Raw genomic sequence first — 20,425 nt, forward strand, 5'->3', positions numbered from 1 at the left:
TCTTTTTTTTTTTTTTTTTTTTTTTCTTTTTGGTCAAGGTAAAGTAGTATTAAAGTGGGAGTCTCTTTTTTTTTTTTTTTTTTTTTTTCTTTTTGGTCAAGGTAAAGTATCAAAAAATAGTTCATAATATACCTACTTCAAGAATTTTTTTTCTAGAGCCAGGGGCAACTGCCCACCCCTCGATCTCCCTGCCCGTTGCCGATCTCCCTGCCCATTGCCCTTATCTCCCTATAAAAAAAGTCATACATTCATAGTATTGCTCAAAAAATAAAAAAGTGTGGACAGCACATCATTAACGCAGCAACAGTAGATGCCTGGAGAAATAGAAGTATGAAACACATTGTATTAAGAAAATGACACCTAGTGGTCCAATAAGTCTAAATTTGTATTTTTGTGATTATAACTGACCACGACATGTTTTTGACAGTAGGCTTGCAAGTAATTAGAGGCCAACAATTTAGCCCTGTATCGTGCAACGTCGGTTCAATACTTAAGTGGCTTTTTTAAGTTTATATAACTATTGTGCATTTTTAGTGTGATGGTTATTTCACAAGTATATATAGCGGCCGTTTGGACTCAGCGTTTTGCTGAGTCCACGTTTTGCGTATTGCTGCTTTTTCTTTTTTTCTTTTTTTTTCCCCGGAAAGTGAACAGTAAAATCACATGATTTTACTGTTCAGGAGACAAAACACTGTTCATGCACTGTTTGACACTGTTCACGTACTAAAAAACATTAAAAATGGGTCCCACGGTACTATTTACACATTTAAAAATTATTTTCCTACAGTATTTTCAGTTTTCAGTTTTCAATTTTCAGTTTCAGCAACAATAAGTTCAATCCAAACGGACCCATAGGGTGTGAGGGACAAAAACCAGACTTCAAGTCTCCAAAAAGGAAATTCTCACACATATACACTTTTTTCGTTTTTTCTTTTTTTTATAAAGATTAAGCTAAGACAAAACCATGCAGGACGAGGGTGAAAACCTCATCCTTTGGCACTGCCTCACCCTGTTTTCATCCCTATTACATTTTGCACTAAAATATTTCCAAGTCTCAATATCAGTTTTCCACTACACTTATTCTTAGAGTTTGTTTGAAATTTATTTATCATGTTTATGCAAAGTTTTGTGAAAGCTAAACCGTTACAACTTTTTAAAATATAATTTATTGTTTAAAGAAAATAAGTCAATAAAAATAAGTTCATCTAAACTTACTCTAAATAATGAGAATAATAAAGAGAAAAAGTTCAATATAACCGTTATGGATATTTTATTACAAAAACTATTACATTATTTAAAATGTGCTTGTAATCCAGTTTGTGCAGCTCCCTCCTAAGTGTGCTTTACAAGAAATAATTGAAACAATGATAACCATTTTCCCTTCTTTCTCTCTTGCTACTTGTTTTTCTAAATATCTTATTCAAGATTTTCATTCTTCAAATTCAAGTAGGCAGCTTTTACATGGGGATGAAGACAAATGACATATCTTATGCTCTGTTTGGATTGAGAGAGAGTAGAGGGGAAGGAGGGAGAATGATTTAAATTTACCTTGTTTGGATGTTTATTAAAGGAGGAGAGAGAGAGGTTTGGGGAAATCTTAAGAACTTTAAACCCCTTATTTTTAATTCTCCAAAATTGGAGAGATTTGGAGGGGGAATAGAGGAGAGTGATTGTAGAGCTAATTAAACATTTTGAATTATCTATTTTATCCTTCACCATTTTTAGCAATTACAAAATATACCCATGTACACATTTCTCTCTCAGATCAAACACACGCTCTCTACCCCTCTCTAGCTCCTCTTACGCATTGCTCTTCCACGCTAGTCTCTCGCTCTTCTCTTTGAAGTTGCTCTCTCGGTCTTCTTTCTCATACAAAGCTCTCTCTTATAGGTAAACTCTACCTTTATTTCTCTCTTGGGTTTCTATTATTTAACCCCTCATTTTTAATTCCCCAAATTGGAGAGATTTAGAGGGGAGTAGAGGAGAGTGATTGTAGAGCTAATTAAACATTTTGAATTACCTATTTTACCATTCACCATTTTTAGCAATTACAAAATATACCCACGTACAAATTTCTCTCTCAGATTAGACACACGCTCTCTGCTCCTCTCTCTCTCTCTCTCTCTCTCTCTCTTACACGCTGCTCTTACACACTGCTCTCTCGCTCTTCTATCTGACATTGCTCTCTCACTCTTCTTTCTCACACCCAGCTCTCTTTCATAAGCAAACTCTATCTTTATTTCTCTCTTGGGTTTTATTGTTTAATTTTGGGTTAATTTGGATTTATAATTTCGCTGATTCATATGCTTTTTTTGGATTTTTTCAATCTCTAGTTATTTTGCGGTTTGAGGTATCTATTCTACACATATTTGGTTTATGGGTTATGTTGAAATGGTGATTTTTGACTTGATGGTTTTTTTCCAAGAATTTTAAAGTTTGAAAAAGTTGCTCACAATGTGTTTGATAAATTACTTGAGTGATTGTGTATAGAGATAGAGTTGTTATTTTTTTGGAAGCTCCAATAGTAAGAGGACAAGGCCAAGTTTTAAGTCTTAACTTTGTTGCGTGAATCGTGCTTTGTGTTTGTTCTTATATTTAATTAACAACACGATCCTAAAATAAAGTGTTAAGTAAAGAAACTGAAATTCTTTTTAGGCACGTTTTCTTTTCTTTTCTTTTTTTCGTTTTTTAAACCTTTGGTCCTTACTTCTAAATAATTTCAATTGATACTCCCTTAAGAAATGTGAACTGCTGTCATTCGTAACTTCGAACTTCTGGGATGTCTTAGATATTTGAATGGTTGCAATGATCTTCTTGCATCTGCTTAACAAAACACAAGGAGTCATGATGTATGACTTTGTGATATTTGCTTAATTCTAAAATTTTTGTAAATTTGTAATGCACAAATTTTCCGCCTTATTGATTCATAATTTGTTAATGACGATAGTAATTTTACATTGAGGCTTAAAAAAAGGCATCATATCAAGAGAAACTTATATTCATATCAACATTTTTCGATTAATAAGGAGCAATAATGAGAAAATAATAATGATAGAAGTGCATTGAGGTTAATATATTTCATAATTCAGTTAGGAGAAGGAGTAGTTTTACTTGAATGGAAATTAATAATAATAATAATAATAATAATTGTAAGGACACGTTTTGCGGCTCAAGCCCAAAATATAAGGGATATTGGCCCAGGGAGCCTAGTACAATAGATTTGTAGAGAGTGGGTCAAAGAACTAGGCCCTAATGAGCTTAACAATGGCTAGTATGGACTTGTAGGATGATCAAGCAAGAATCATGCACATAAAACTAAATAAATTCACAGTCCGAGGAGACAAATCTTATTATAAATCGATAAAACTGATTACAAGTGCAACTTTGATTACTACAGTATCCTCCCTTTCTTTTTCGGTCCCCCTTCCTTCAGAGGTCTCTCACATTATATATCTCCTCCTTGGTGATCTTGGCCCTCCATTTGTCAATCGCCCAAGCCACTACTCGAGTACCCATCTCATCAAACACCCCTTCTAGCTCTCTGTGAGTTGCGGTAGCCAAGGAAGCACTGTTCAGGAGTCTTCTCCGCATAAATGCGGCCAAAAAAGTAACTGCAATGCATTTAATGCAGAAGTAGTAGCTTTTCCGTAGATATTTTTGGGTTCCTTTCCTTCTCCTGTGGTCATGAGGCACGCTTCTAACACTAGAGCTCTTATAGAACCATGGGATTTAGGACCTCCAACAATAGTATGTGAACATTGTGGAGCTCAACTTTGATATGAAGAGAGAACTGTAAAGTCAAAAACGCCTGCAAAACCGAAGTTTAGTTTGTGTTGTTCTGAAGGAAGAGTTGAACTCCCTCTATTGAAAGAACCTCCACCCTTTCTTGGAAACTTACTCAATATTAATAATGATCAAAGATCCATAAACTTCCAACTAGGGATAAGAATCTACAACTCTCTCTTTGCTTTCACTTCTTTGTGTGGTAATGTTGATAGATCAGTGAATAATGGTTCTGGTCCATATGTGTTTCGTGTAAATGGTCAAACTCATCATAGAATTGGATCACTACTTCCTATCCATGGCCAAAAACCTAAGTATGCACTGCTTTATATTTATGAAACTAATAATGAAGTTAAGAATAGAATTGATGCAGTTATACATGAAGATGATAGAAATTATGTGGATCCAGATATTGTTACTGGGTTGATGGAAATGTTAGACCAGTGCAACCAATTAGTTAAATGTTTTAGAATGGTCAGGGATAGATTTGATGAATCAGATATACATAATGTCAGAATTCGTTTAATACGAAGTCGCAATTCTGGTGAAAGGCAATATGACTTACTTGTAACGTCTGAGATAGCTGCTCTTATTGTTGGAGATTTTAATATTGAAAGTTCTGATAGAGATATTATTGTTGAGAATCGAAGTTTAGGATTGCAACATATAAATGGAACTCATCCAAGCTTTATGGCATTACAATATCCATTACTTTTTCCGTATGGTGAGGATGGGTATATGCTTGGTATACCTTATAGGAATTTGAATAGGAGCAATTCTAGAAAAAGGGAATCAATAACAATGAGGGAATACCATGCTTATAGGCTTCAACAACGCTTTCATGAGGGCAAGACACTATTGCTTGGTAGAAGGCTTTTTCAACAATATATAGTGGATGCATACACTTCTATCGAAGAAGAAAGACTACAATGGGTTAGATTCAATAAAAAAAAATTAAGGTCAGAGCTGTACTATGGTTTGAAAGATGCTGTTCTTCATGGTGATACAGATCCCATTACTGTAGGCAAATGAATAGTCCTACCATCCTCATTTACTGGAAGTCCAAGGTACATGGTTCAAAATTATCAAGATGCAATGGCGATATGTAGATGGGCAGGTTACCCAAATTTATTTCTTACATTTACTTGCAATCCAAAATGGCCAGAAATCAATCATTCCTTAGAATTTATAGAAGACTTGAAATATGAGGATCGGCCAGATATTGTAGCAAGGATTTTTAAGATAAAATTGATTGAACTATTACATGATTTGAGGTATAAATCTCATTTTGGAAGAGTTATTGCAATTGTGTATACAATTGAATTCCAAAAAAGAGGACACCTACATGCACATATTCTTCTATTCTTGGATCCAAAGGATAAGTGTCCAAGTCCAACAGACATTGATGGTATCATAATGGTTGAGATACCAGATCCAGATGAGGATCCTGTTTCTAATGAAGTTGTAAAACAATTTATGATGCATGGGCCATGTGGATCTGCAAAACCGAAATCACCGTGCATGATAAATGGTAAATGTACAAAACATTTTCCAAAAAGATTTTATAAAGAAACAATAATTGATGAAGAAGGCTTTCTAGTATATAGAAGGAGAAATGATGGAAAAACAATAGAGAAGAATGGAATTCTTTTGGATAACTAATATGTTGTACCTTATAAGGTAGATCTTTTGGTGAAGTACCAATCCCATTTGAATGTAGAATGGTGTAATAGATCTCGATCAATCAAATATTTGTTTAAATATATAAACAAAGGATCAGATAGAGCAACAGTTGTTGTAGAAGAGAATTTCCCAAATATTGGGAGTGATGGACAAGAGACCAACATTGTTGTTGATGAGACAAAAGCATACTTGGATTGTAGATATATTTCAGCTTCTGAAGCATGTTGGAGAATATTTGAATTTCCAATTTAGTTTCGATATCCACCTGTTGAAAGATTAAATTTTCATTTGGAAGACGAACATCCCATCATTTATCTGGAAAATACAAGCTTGGATAATGTTTTAAATATACCTGGTATTGAAGAAACAAAGTTTCAGAATGGATGAAAACAAATGAGGCTTTTGAAGATGCTCGAGAGTTGACTTATGCTGAATTTCCTACAAAATGGGTATGGCATAGTAATGACAAGTAATGGCAAAGAAGGTAATCTAAATATTGTATTGGAAGAGTGTATTACGCACATCCTTCAAGTGGTGAAAGGTTTTATTTGAGAATGTTGCTTAACATTGTCAAAGATCCAAGAAACTTTGAAGAATTAAGGACTATAAACGATGTTAATTATCCAACTTATAAGGAAGCCTGTTATGCACTTGGACTTCTTGATGATGACAAAGAATGGCATGATTCCCTAATTGAAGCTTCGAGTTGGGCTAGTGGGCAACAATTGCGTCAGCTATTTGTTACAATGCTATTGTTCTATGAAGTAGCTGATCCATTAAGTCTTTGGGAATCCAACTGGAAACTAATTACAGAAGATATACTAAATAGGCAAAGGCGTATCCTCCAATTCCAAGAACTAATCTTATCAGATGACCAATTGAGAAATTATGGGTTGTATGAAATTGAACAAATCCTCCAACAATATGGAAGATCACTGAGAGATTATCCACAAATGCCCCAGCCAAATATGGATCTTATTCAGAATGGGAATAGACTTATTCAAGAAGAAATGTCATATGATGTATCAAGTTTGAAAAGAGAACATGAGATCCTAATTTCTGGCTTAAACAATGAACAAAGAATAATCTACAGTTCTATAATGGAAGCTGTTGCTACCAAAAGAGGGGGAATGTTTTTTGTCTATGGACATGGTGGAACGGGCAAAACGTATCTTTATAGAACCATCCTGTCTGGTATAAGATCAAAAGGCAAAATTGCTCTTGCTGTTGCGTCTTCAGGAATTGCTGCTTTGTTGCTTCCTGGTGGAAGGACTGCTCACTCAAGATTTCATATCCCAATTAATGTAAATGATGACTCTACCTGTGACATAAAGCAAAGAACACAAGTAGCGGAACTTCTCTCAAAAACAAGTATTATACTTTGGGATGAAGCATCGATGGCACATAGGAATTGTTTTGAAGCTGTTGACCGCACATTACAAGATATACTACGAATTGAAGATCCTAAAAATGCTGAAAAACCTTTAGGTGGTAAAGTTGTAGTTCTAGGTGGTGATTTTCGACAAATACTTCTAGTTGTGATAAAGGGAAGACGAGAAGATATAGTCCAATCCTGAATTAGTAAGTCATATCTATGGAATGATTGTCATGTTTTTAAACTCCAAACAAATATGAGGCTTTTACAGAACAATATGAGTGGAATAGAAACATCATCTATAAAGGACTTTAGTGAGTGGATTCTTAAAATAGGTAATGGTGAATTGGGAGAAGGAGATGGGGATCACAACATTTCAATTCCAAGTGATTTGATTATCCAACCTTCAGAGAATCCATTGCAAGATATTATTGACAACACATATCTAGTTTTGGAAAATAAATACACAGATCCAAGTTACTTACAGGATAGGGCAATTCTCGCCCCTACAAATGAAGTTGTAGAAGAACTAAATGACTACATTGTGTCATCCTTAAATGGAGAAGTTCATGAATATCTAAGTTCAGATTCTATATGCAAGGCTTCTTCAAATGTTCCTAACCAAGATCTCCTGTATACTGTTGAATTTTTGAACACGTTGAGATTTCCAGGATTGCCAAACCATAAACTGACATTAAAAATAGGTTTGCCTGTAATGTTGCTTAGAAACCTGAATCAAAATGAAGGTCTTTGTAATGGAACAAGACTCATTATAACAAGATTGGCTACATGGGTGATAGAAGCAGAAATCATAACTGGTACTAATATAGGCAAACGTGTGTTCATTCCAAGAATAACATTATCTCCAAGTGATTCAAAATGGCCATTCGTTTTAAAAAGACGACAATTTCCAATTTCAGTGTGCTTTGCAATGACTATAAATAAAAGCCAGGGACAATCATTGAAACATGTTGAAGTGTATTTGCCAAAACCTGTTTTTAGTCATGGGCAATTATATGTTGCAGTGTCTAGAGTTACAAGCAGAAATGAACTAAAATTCCTCATTATTAACGATGAGACTGAAAAAAAGTCTGAAACAAAAAATATTGTGTATAAAGAAGTTTTACCAATCTTTGACTCAAGAAACCAACTAATAAAGGTAACAAAATTTTATATATTGTTTATTTTTCTGTCTATCTCGTCCAAATTGATTTAGCCACTTCGTATATGCTTACTGTTTTGTTAAATTTCATGTCTATAACATAATTGAATTACAAGCTAATTACTATTTTCTATATTTAATAAGCTAATTACTTTTTCGTGTCTTTATTATACTGCTACGTTTTGTTTTATTCTATGAAGTATCTAAATGAAAGATAGAATTTTTATAAACTTTCAAATTTATTAATCTATACAGGTAGGGATCCAAGATGATGCAATATTCTCTCCTTAATCAGCTTTGTATTGACAAACACAAAGAAAATTGGAAAGTCAAGATCAGAATATCAAGGATGTGGAATGCAATCAACTCAAAAAATAATGATATTATTAGTTTAGATATGATTTTAATCGATGAGTTTAGATATGATTTTAATCGATGAGCAGGTTTGTTTTTCTTCTATAGCTTTTAATATTGTTCGATCATTATAGATACAATGAACTCTATCTAAATAAAACCGGTGCACTTTACTTGCAAAATAATTCAATACATGCAATCATTCGAAATAATATTGCTAAAAAGTTCAAGCCTCTTCTGCAAGAAGGAAAATTGTATGAACTCTCTTATTTTCAAGTGGTTGATGGCAATGCATTGTATAGACCAGTAGACAATGACATCAAGATCATGTTCACATTGAAAACTAGCATTAAGGAAATAAAGGAGACTGATGTTGATATACCGCGTCATAAATTCGAATTTGTTGACTACAATAAAATACATCAACGCGTTAATAAACATGTCCAACTATCAGGTATCTCTATATATATTATGCGTTATATTAAATTTTTTAATAATTATGCATTATATTATTGTTATATATGAAAATAATTACATCCACATCTTTCTAATGCCTAGATATCATTGCAAATGTGATTGGTGTTGGACCGATTGAACAACCTTGCATCAAAGGATCAAATGTCTCAATGAGAAACATAAATGTCATGACTATAGAGTATGTCTTTTTTTTTTTTTAAATAAATAAATTATTTTCAATACATGCACCTTTTTTTTTTTTTTTTTTTTTTTTTTTTTTATTCANAACTGCATAAGAAATCATCCAATTGTTTGAAATACAAGATACTATGCCCTATAATCTAGACCTCTCTTTGTTATAGTAATGTACTTTTTTTTTTCTAATGAATCCCTTGAATTGCAGGAGAGTATAACTTATCCTCAACAAGTGCAACGAGAGTTTATATTGATTTGGACATTCCTGAGACTGCTGAATTCAAAGATCAGTAAGTGCTTGGTTTTGGATACACATTTTTAATATATTTACAATCTCTACAATACTATGTCTAATATTTTTATGTGATATTATAGGCTGGTGGAAAATAACCAACCAATAGTACAAATGCCAAAGCAATTCAAACTACAATTAACAATTCAAGAAGAGATGAACATCAACAGAAGAAGCATAAGTGAAATAAAAAAAAAAAATTATGTGGGACTCTGATAATGAGGTAAGAAAAAAATATACCTTCAACAATAACATTTTGTACTTAACATTGCTTTATGTACTATAGACTTGCTTTTACAAAATTTAACTATAAAATTATAAATTGATTGATATTAAATTCAATTTCTAGGAAACTATCTTTACCTGTCAAGGAAAGATTATAAACATTGACATAAACAATTTGGTTGGTACTTTATCTCTTGGAAGTATGTCGTAAAAAGGTAAAGTCAAAAGAACAATTTTTATGGTGTGACAATTGCAACAAAAAGGCATGCTTCCCAATCCCAAGGTACACGAAATGAAAATGTTTACTTTTTATATTAAAATACATAACAACTAATATAATATTAAAATTATATGTCATATCTTTTATAGGTATAGAATTCAATTAAAGGTTGAAGATAGTTCAGGAATGGCCACATTCATTTTATTTGATTCAGAAGCAGAAAAATTACTCAACATATCACCAAAGACCTTTTGAACAAATCTTTAGAGGTGAGAATGTGGAAGATAAAATTAGTATTTAATATTAAATAAACTTTACTTGAGTGTACAATTTGAAAAATGTTACTTTTGTTAGGAGCCCGATGAAGTCATCATTCCTGTGCAAATAGAAAATCTGAAAGGAAAAAATTTGTTTTCCAAATACAACTAAATGACTATAATCTCAACTATGGATGGGAATTCTACACCGTTAAGAAACTTTTTGACTCTTTTGAAAAAACTGACAAAGCAATTCAACTTGATAAAATGAAGAAGTAAGTATTCTTTATTTAGCAAAACTACAAATATGATATTTAAGATGTATATGTTCTAATACATTCTTCAACCTGTTCTATTGCCAGGCTTACATCAGTGATACTTCAAATGAATGTAGCAACAACATATCAATTGATGAAGATGGTGATTGTACAAAAATTCAAAAACTTGATGTTCAAAGCAATGTGCAACTCACACCAACATCTTACTCAAGGAAAACAAAAGGGCATATTCAGGGACTACTACAAAGCAACAAAGGAAAAAGATACAAAAAACACTTTAAAGTTGTCTTTCAATCTTTTAGATTTTCTATGCACAATTTGGTTTTAATGAATTTGTGATTTTGGTACTAAAGACGTATTGGAACAAAGGAAATTTTTTTTGCTTTTATGCACAATTTGGTTTTAAATTTAAACAGAGAGGAATTAAACTCTTATATTTAGTTATTTGATGATACAACTTTACTTCAACATTTTTTAAAATTTAATGAATACATTGAATATTTAGTGGAAGAAATCAAATAAGAAATTGAAAAATAAACTTGCTCACCAACTGAAACTTCCACTTACTAAGAATGTGCTACTACAGAATCGATGCTGAATTCCAATAGCTAATGTCACATCATTTGGAGATTCATCTTAATTTTTATTTATTTTAAATTAAAAAAATTGGTAGCTTTCCTGTGCATCGCACGGGTTGGCGACTATATTATATAATTAGGAGCAAAGTGTTTGACACTTCACAAGACATAAATTTTCCTTTGCTTGTTGGCTTCCACCTTAGGCGGTTATATTATATAATTAGGAGCAAATTATTTTCCACCCAAGTTGCCTTTTCCACATTAGATGAACTGGACCATGATCATTTTCCACCGTGTTTAATACTGCAAAATTTTTAAACTTTTTGCTCTATTTGTCACTTTATTATATCCTTAATTCATGTCTAAATTGAAACTATTTTGACATAAACTTGTTGATCACTCACAATCTGATTTCTTCATGAATTTTCATGATCCTACAAAAGTATTACTTAATTATGTTTGCCATAGGAACAAAATTCCTTGATTCAAGAAATAAAAACAACATTTTATCTAAAACACTAATGCTATGTTAGAAAGTTTGGAGGGAGAAAGAGTAGTGGAGAGGAGAGTAGAGGAGAATGGTTACCCTCCATCTCGTTTGGATATTTTTAAAATTAAGTATGGGGGAAGAGAATAATTAGCCATTTCTTATGTTTTGATGTTTCAAAAATTAGGATTGGAAGAAGAGGAAATTATTATTATTATTAATATTATTGTAAGGATAAGGGCTCAAAATTATATATTGGGCCTTAGGCCTGTCCAGGACATCGGCACGTCCAAAGAGGGACAATTAGTTATGAGAGATTCCAGTTTAGAGTCTCGTGAATAAAGAAGGGGCAGAAGGTAGTCTGAGGAGGAATTCCTCCTCGGCCATGGCAAGTATAGCTCAGATATGCATTCCAATGGTGAAAATGACCCCATAGGAGCTCTAGTGTTAGAAGCATGCCTCATGACCACAAGAGAAGAAAGGAACCCAAAAATATCTAGAAAAAGCTACTACCTCCGTATTAAATGCATTGAGTACTTTTCTGGCCGCATTTATGTGGAGAAGACCCCTGAACAATGCTTCCTTGGCTACCGCAACTCACAGAGAGCCAGAATGGGTGTTTGATGGGATGGGTACTCAGTAGTGGTGGACGATTGACAAATGGAGGGCCAAGATCACTAGGGAGGAGATATATAATGTGAGAGACCCTGAAGGAAGGGGGACCGAAAAAGAAAGGGAGGATTGTAGTAATCAAAGTTGCACTTGTAATCAGTTTTATCGATTTATAATAAGATTTGTCTCCTCGGACTGTGAATTTATTCAGTTTTATGTGCATGATTCTTGGTTGATCATCCTACAAGTCCATACTAGCCATTGTTAAGCTCATTAGGCCTATCAACATTACCGTCCAAAGAAGTGAAAGCAAAGAGAGAGTTGTAGATTCTTATCCCTAGTTGGAAGTTTATGGATCTTTGATCATTATTAATATTGAGTAATTGCCAAGAAAGGGTGGAGGTTCTTTCAATAGAGGGAGTTCAACTCTTCCTTCAGAACAGCACAAACTAAACTTTGGTTTTGCAGGCGTTTTTGACTTTACAGTTCTCTCTTCATACCAAAGTTTGAGCTCCACAATGTTCACATACTATTGTTGGAGGTCCTAAATCCAATGGTTTGTAAATTTCCCTATGACAACAAAAAACAAAATTTATTTTTTCTTCCTAATTTTAGAACTTTTTGGGAGAACTAAAAAATGTAGCATTTACGTTGTTTTCTACTTTCATCATTAATGCTATATTGTCTACGTCGAACACTCCTTTCAAATGGCTCGTCATCTCTTGTTCTTTTTGGCCGAGGTTACATACTAATTATTAGGTTACATACTAATTATGAGTTTTTTAAAGAAAAATATTTTTTTAATATCTCAATATCGTACCCCTTCTATTTCTCTTTTCAGATAAAATTAATCTTCATCTCAATCTTGCATAGAAAGCAGACTCCATGCTTGGGTAATAAACCAAAATCAAAGCATTCACAAAATTTTAATTCATAAATATAACTATATAGCAAAGAAAAATTAAAGAAAAATATAGCATTCACATACTAACTTCAGAATTTAAAAAAAAAAAAAAAAAACACAAATTAAATACAATAAAGATCACACTCTACAAACACAAATTAATCTTCTCTCTACAAACATATTACCAATAAATATGCAATAAACAGTACAAAATAAAGAAAAGACTGGTAAATACCTGACTTTCCTCGTCTTTAGTTGTATTACCAAATAAACCCCTACCTGCAAAACAGTAACAATCTAATTTTTAGCCAAGAATCATTAAAAGAAGAGAAATAGTGCAGTGCAAAAAGTTTGAAATAGTGCAGTTTGATTACAAACATCACCATCATTACTTTTAGCCATGAAAATATCCAAAATAAGCATATTCCCATAAATAAAAAAATTATCACCACAGACATACAATAGGCAGTACACTACCACCGCATTACAATGTACACATATATCCAGTAACTTCTTCATCACAAACGCAAAACAAAAAGAAGAAAAAAACCATTGCACCATATTGAAAGACCATTATTAAGAAAAAAAATCCAAATTTGTGAACAGAACACTACAATATACTATGATATTAAAACTCCAAGCATAAATGCAGATTTAAAATTTGAGAATGCTCTTTAAGAGTGACAATCCACATGTGCAATATAGACCACCCCAATAAGAGCAATTGATGAATTTTGAATGTTTCCTAAATCCTATATTAGACCTTGTTACAATAGTGCAGCCAAAAAAAAAAAATTGTACAATACTATCAACTATTACCAAAACTATCTAAATGTTATTTTCATTAATCATAAAAATTTCAAATCCATACCAATCCCAATATCTAACATATGAATCATAAAAGAATTTCAAATACACAATCTCAAAGAATTAGAAATTAAAATTACCAATCCCAATATCTAACATATGAATCATAAAAGAATTTCAAATACACAATCTCATTAAATTAGAAATTAAAATTCCTTATGAGGAACACATCATGTCAACAGGACATTATAAAGCAAACCTAAAGGAATACAATTCACAAAAATTGCAACCTAAAAGAAGTAGAATAAATAAACTCTACATTAGAACATGCTTCTAAAGCCTAATTCAAACTACAACTGCCTAAAAAATAATGATATCAAATTGATAACCAAGAGCTCAATATCATTAAAATGTATAATTGTTTCTTTCTCTCAAAATGACCCACATTAAGCAAAGGGGCATCTTTTCCATGTACACCTTCTTCATTTACTAAACAAATAAATTTAACATTAAGACAACAATGCCACAGTAGCAAAGGCTTCTCATATTCGAAATTCCCGATAAGAAAATCCCTAAAATGTTAAAAGTAAGTCATTCTCAACAACCCTGTCTAACATATGAATCATAAAAGAATTTCAAATACACATTCTCAAAGAATTAGAAATTAAAATTACCAATCCCAATATCTAACATATGAATCATAAAAGAATTTCAAGTACACAATCTCATTAAATTAGAAATTAAAATTCCTTATGAGGAACACATCATGTCGACAGGACATTATAAAGCAAACCTAAAGGAATACAATTCACAAAAATTGCAACCTAAAAGAAGTAGAATAAATAAACTCTACATTAGAACATGCTTCTAAAGCCTAATTCAAACTACAACTGCCTAAAAAATAATGATATCAAATTGATAACCAAGAGCTCAATATCATTAAAATGTATAATTGTTTCTATCTCTCAAAATGACCCACATTAAGCAAAGGGGCATCTTTTCCAAGTACAACTTCTTCATTTACTAAACAAATAAATTTAAGATTAAGACAACAATGCCACAGCAGCAAAGGCTTCTCATATTCAAAATTCCCGATAAGAAAATCCCTAAAATGTTAAAAGTAAGTCATTCTCAACAACCCTGTCTAACATATAAATCATAAAAGAATTTCAAATACACAATCTCAAAGAATTAGAAATTAAAATGACCAATCCCAATATCTAACATATGAATCATAAAAGAATTTCAAATACACAATCTCATTAAATTAGAAATTAAAATTCCTTATGAGAAACACATCATGTCAACAGGACATTATAAAGCAAACCTAAAGGAATACAATTCACAAACCAAAAGTAAGTCATTCTCAACAACCCTGTCTGGAGTCACATGTAAAATCTTTAGGATGGAATCAAGGCCCCTCACTTAGCCAAACCAAAACTATTCTTTGTTATGGGCTGACCCTTGTGAAGTTACTATGTATAAATGCTTCATACATAAAGGTAATTAATGTCACTCTCTATTTGAAATTTTAGCAAACAAATAGAGAGTGAAGCTTATAACTCAACCCAAATAAAAATTTTAGCAAACAAATAGAGAGTTTTGAAGCGGTAGCCACATGAACCCAAATAAAAATTCACAAAAAATGTAATGAATAACTAACCTCAATGTACTCCACACCAATTTCGCTAAGATTATCAGGAAGCAAGCTGATTACTCCTCCTCGCTTAGTTTCCACTAAACAAAGAAGAATCAAAACATTCAAAACTAATCTGATCAGTGACCACAATACCAAAACTTAAATCATATTTCCAAATTTAAAAAAGTGGAAAGAATCTAAACTAAAAGCTATAAAACAAAATTGGTATTATATATATATATATATATATACATATTCGGTCAGAAATACACCCAACCCAACCCGTCGAAACCCCACCATCCAACTTGTCATTTTTATATCATTGGGGATATGGTGGTCATTTCAATTCGTTGATATATGCATATATGCTGTACGTGAGCCAACATTCCACTAGTTTGCCTATACAACACCAAATATATCACCAACTTCCTTAATCCTTCTCCAAACCAAATGACGCTTCACCAAACCAATTTGTGTGCATCCTCGTCTTTTTCCATATACCTTCATCTCATGATTCTTCTCTTTCTCATTTTCCCACTCTGCTTGCAACCCACCATTACTGCTACTACTCCAACAAACAAGACTGATCATTTCGCTTTGCTCAAATTCAAAGAATTTGTGCCTCAGGATCCCTATAACATATTGAGCTCATTCCCTCATGGAATGACTCTATGCACTTCTGCAACTGGCTAGGAGTTAAATGCGGCCGTCGGCACCAAAGAGTCACAGACTTAGACCTACAAGGCCACAAGTTACGTGGAACTCTATCACCTTACATTGGCAACCTTAGCTTTCTAAGGTCTGTCATCCTCCAGAATAATAGCTTCTATGGCGAAATTCCACAAGAAATTGGTCATTTGTTCAGACTGCAAGGGCCCTTTCTCAACAATAACACAATGGAAGGGGAAATACCATCCAGCTTGTCCAACTGCTCCAATCTCAAGTTCTTAAATCTTTATGGGAATAAGCTTAAAGGGAAGGTTCCAACTGAGCTAGGCTCTTTGATGAAGCTCAAATTACTTCAGCTTAGCACTAACAATTTGGTAGGAGGGATTCCACCTTCTCTAGGAAATCTTTCTTCACTCACAAAGTTTGGTGTTGGAGACAATAATTTGGTGGGAAATATTCCAGATGCCATAGGCCAATTAAATGGCTTAGTGTTTTTCACAATTCGATTAATAAATTGTCAGGTATGACCCCTTTCTCTCTTTACAATGTGTCATCTCTCCAAATCTTTTCAATTTCAGGCAACCAACTTAATGGCACACTTCCAGCCAACATAGGCCTAAATCTTCCAAATCTCCAAAAATTCTATGTTGGCGGAAATGAGTTCTCTGGGTCAATCCCTACTTCATTATGCAATGCAACTCAGCTTCAAAGAATTGATTTAGTTAAGAACAAGTTTTTGGGATCAATTCCAACAAATTAGGAAATTTGCTGAATCTTTCATGGCTTGATTTGAGTCGCAATTATCTAGGAAATAGCCTCCGTTTCTTAACATCGTTGACAAACTGTAGTAGACTTAAAAAATTAGGTTTAGCTTTAAACCAATTTGATGATGTTCTGCCCAATTCTGTATCAAACTTGTCAAACGAACTCATTATATTATATTTTGGAAACAATGAAATATCTGGAACTATTCCTGGATCATTAACGAATCTCGTTAACTTAATTAGCTTGGGCTTAAATGAGAACCACTTCACAGGCATCATTCCTACTGCTTTTGGGAAGTTCGAGAAGATGCAAGCATTGGGTTTATATGGAAATAGATTGTCAGGAGAAATACCAACCTCCATAGGCAACCTTACTCAGTTGTTTAGAATCGACTTACAAGATAACATATTCGAAGGAACCATATCTCCAAGTTTACTAAACTGGCAAAATTTGCAACACTTGGACCTTTCACAAAATAACCTTAATGGATTCATACCCCTGCAGCTTATTGGTACTTCTTCTTTACCATTAGTAAACATTAATTTATCTCACAACTCATTCATGGGCAAACTACCATTTGAAGCAGGTAATTTGAAAAATATCAACGAAATGGATATCTCTAACAATAATTTGTCTGTTGAAATTCCTACATCTGTAGGAAATTGTTTGATCTTAGAATATCTTTATCTGCAAGGGAATTCCTTTTGGGGAGCCATACCATCATCTATGGCTTCTTTGAAAGGTTTACGACTTTTAGATGTTTCACAAAATAACCTTTCAGGACCCATTCCAGAGGGTTTAGAGAAGCTACTCTTCTTAGAAAAATTGAATCTTTCATTCAATAATTTTGAGGGCGAGGTACCAATCAAAGGGGTTTTCAAAAACATTAGTGCCATATCATTGATTGGACATACTAAACTTTGTGGTGGTATACAAAAATTGCAATTGCCAAAATGCCCTGTAAATGTTATGAAACCAAGAAAATCCATTAGATTCAAACATGCAATTGTAATTATTTCTGTTGTTCAAATTTTCCTTATGTTTTCATCTTTTATTGTTTGGATTAAAAAATCAAGAAAGAAATCACCTTCAATGGTTTCAACAATGGACCTCCTTCTAAATGTTTCATACAAAGAACTCTATTAGGCAACCAATGGATTTTCCCCAAATAATTTAATTGGATCAGGCAATTTTGGCTCTATATACAAAGGATTTATTCATCAAGAAGAAAGATCAATTGCTGTAAAGGTCGTTAATCTTCAACAAAAGGGTGCTTCCAAGAGCTTTATGGTTGAATGTAATGCCTTAAGAAATATCCAGCATAGAAATCTTGTTAAGATATTAACTTGTTGCTCTCGCATGGATTACAATGGGAATCAATTCAAAGCTCTAGTATTTGAACTCATGACAAATGGAAGCTTAGATTTTTGGCTTCATCAAGGACTAGACAATGAAAACCAATCAAGGAACTTGAGCCTTCTTCAAAGACTAAATGTTGCAATTGATGTGGCTTTTGCAATAGATTATCTTCACAACCATTCTGTGCAACCAATCATTCATTGTGATTTAAAACCAAGCAATGTTCTTCTAGACAATGACATGGTTGCTCATGTAAGCGATTTTGGTTTAGCAAGGCTCCTCCCAATCACCAATGATTCTTCAGAAAAGCAAACTAGTACAATTGGGATAAAGGGATCAATTGGTTACATTGCTCCAGGTAACTTCTTTTGAATTCTTCTAGTTAACCTTCAAAACATCTTTACATGTATTGGATTATTTTATTTTATTAGGAAATTACCTTACTATCAAGAGAGGATATGCAAATTCTCTCTCTTCATGCAGACATAGAAGCGCACCTAGCCACTCAATTTACAATTTTATTTTAATTGAAGAATTTAAAGGAAACAAAAGCAGATTCTCAAAACAAAAATCAAAAAACAAAGAAAAAAAAAAAAGCAAACAAAAGCACCAAGCATGTTTTAAGCCTTGATAAATTTGATTAGTTGAGATATTGCTTTCTCCATTGACTAAGTATCTTCGTTTTTTAGGCATTTATTTCCCCAACACTATATGTTTGTGATGATTGATGATAGCTTGTCAATTTATTATGGCAAATATGGTGGATTTGGTGTCAAAACAATTCTGTGCTATAGTTGTGTGACATTAACTCGTGTCCTATACTGAAGAGTCAACAACATTATTGAAGTAATGGAAACTAATAGGAACCATGATTTTTGTTGAACATGGGGCTAGAGGAGGCATTCGTACCCTAAGGAGTCCAACTGTCCAAACCATTAACCACATTTTCTGTGCTACATATAAATCACAAATATTGCCTGCTTGTTATGAGTCTAATGTAGATTGTGAATTGTGATACTTATATGGAAGGAAGTGAATTTGTTTTTAAAATAGATTTGTTCCGCGTGGAAACTTTGCAAAATTTATAAATAACTGAAACACCAACAAATATTTGATAGATATAATCTATGAACATATCGCACTAGAACATGCACATGCGCACAAATTATCAATGCTTCTAACTTGAAATTTTGAAATGATGGATTTTGTCTTCACGTTCCTCTTTAGGTTCAACATTTGTTTTGCTATTTTGAATATACAACCAAATGAAGTTGTACTTGCATTAAATTCCAAATATCATTGTAAGAAACTGAAAATTTCCCTTACATGTCTTACTAAATTACAGAGTATGGCATGGGTGGTGAGGCATCAATAGAAGCAGACGTGTACAGCTATGGTATATACTACTGGAGATGTTCTTAGGAAAGAGACCCACTGATGACATGTTTAAAGACGGTCTCAATCTCCACAATTTTGTTAAGATGGCACTGTCTAAAAAGCTTGTTCAAATTGTTGGTCCAATCCTTCTACCAAGAGAAGTTGATGAAGCTCCAACCGCAATTATGGCAGCCGAAGATTATAATAATGGCAATGCAATTCAAGAAGATGAAATGGATCCCAATGTGCATAAATGCTTAGTATCAATCCTTGAAACTGGACTTGCATGTTCTATAGAGTCGCTAAAAGACAGAATGAAGATGAAGGAAGTTACTAGAGAACTACATTTGATCAAAAGTGCTTTTCTGGTTCTGCTATACACAGATCTGAAATTAGGAGAATCCAAGTTTAAGGTGCTTCCTAATATTTTAAATTTTAATTTGTCCAAATAATAAAATCACCAATACAATTACATTCAATCAGCAAGGTTTTTTTTTTTTAATTGGGTGGGTTAATTTTCTGATCTTGATGAATCATTAGAGAAAGAATGTCTTTCTTATCAATTTTATCAATAACTTGACGTTATTAAACTCAGTCTTATTATAAATATTCATGTTAGTGACATTATCAATATCGACCCATGCCTTAATATTGATCTTCTTTCTAAGAAAAAAAAATTGAGAATTTTCCAATACAATTATTTTCTATATGAATATTGTTAGGTTCTAAGGTCTTAAGATTTTATGTATTTAGAACTCTAATGTGTAATGTTGGCAAACCATGATTAAAACACAGTATTCAGTCTTGTTTGGCTTTCTCAAAGTTGGCTTATTATTGTAAAGTTGGAATCGAGTGGCTGCAGAAGTACTTGGGACTTTCGGCCTGGCTCGATCGATCGAAGATTAGACTCGATCGATCGAAAATCGCACAGGTTGAATTTTCTGCAGA

The 20,425-nt window shown here is 33.0% G+C and overlaps 2 protein-coding genes and 1 pseudogene across 2 annotated transcripts; all 3 read left to right on the forward strand.

Moving 5' to 3' along the window:
- The first annotated feature begins 6,419 nt into the window (after positions 1-6,419).
- LOC136068413 (uncharacterized) lies at positions 6,420-7,043 on the forward strand. The gene has a single exon (XM_065775536.1). The coding sequence runs from the start codon at positions 6,420-6,422 to the stop codon at positions 7,041-7,043; it is 624 nt and encodes a 207-aa protein (XP_065631608.1).
- Positions 7,044-7,097: 54 nt separating this feature from the next.
- Positions 7,098-10,000, forward strand: LOC112014932 (uncharacterized). The gene is made up of 3 exons (XM_065775537.1): positions 7,098-7,659; positions 9,217-9,298; positions 9,895-10,000. The coding sequence occupies exons 1-3, from the start codon at positions 7,098-7,100 to the stop codon at positions 9,998-10,000; spliced, it is 750 nt and encodes a 249-aa protein (XP_065631609.1).
- A 5,701-nt stretch (positions 10,001-15,701) lies between these two features.
- On the forward strand, positions 15,702-20,214 carry LOC112014930 (LRR receptor-like serine/threonine-protein kinase EFR; annotated as a pseudogene).
- The last annotated feature ends 211 nt before the right edge of the window (positions 20,215-20,425 follow it).

Source organism: Quercus suber, unplaced genomic scaffold, assembly GCF_002906115.3.
Source record: "Quercus suber isolate HL8 unplaced genomic scaffold, Cork oak 2.0 scaffold_114, whole genome shotgun sequence".
NCBI classification, from domain to species: domain Eukaryota; kingdom Viridiplantae; phylum Streptophyta; class Magnoliopsida; order Fagales; family Fagaceae; genus Quercus; species Quercus suber.

Bases quoted from the DNA above. Each gene is read 5' to 3' on its own strand.
- LOC136068413 (XM_065775536.1), top strand. From the start codon at position 6,420: ATGCCCCAGCCAAATATGGATCTTATTCAGAATGGGAATAGACTTATT.
- LOC112014932 (XM_065775537.1), top strand. From the start codon at position 7,098: ATGAGGCTTTTACAGAACAATATGAGTGGAATAGAAACATCATCTATA. The intron at 7,660-9,216 runs GTACTAATATAG...CTTGAATTGCAG, and splicing joins AGAAGCAGAAATCATAACTG to GAGAGTATAACTTATCCTCA. The intron at 9,299-9,894 runs GTAAGTGCTTGG...TATCTTTTATAG, and splicing joins ACTGCTGAATTCAAAGATCA to GTATAGAATTCAATTAAAGG.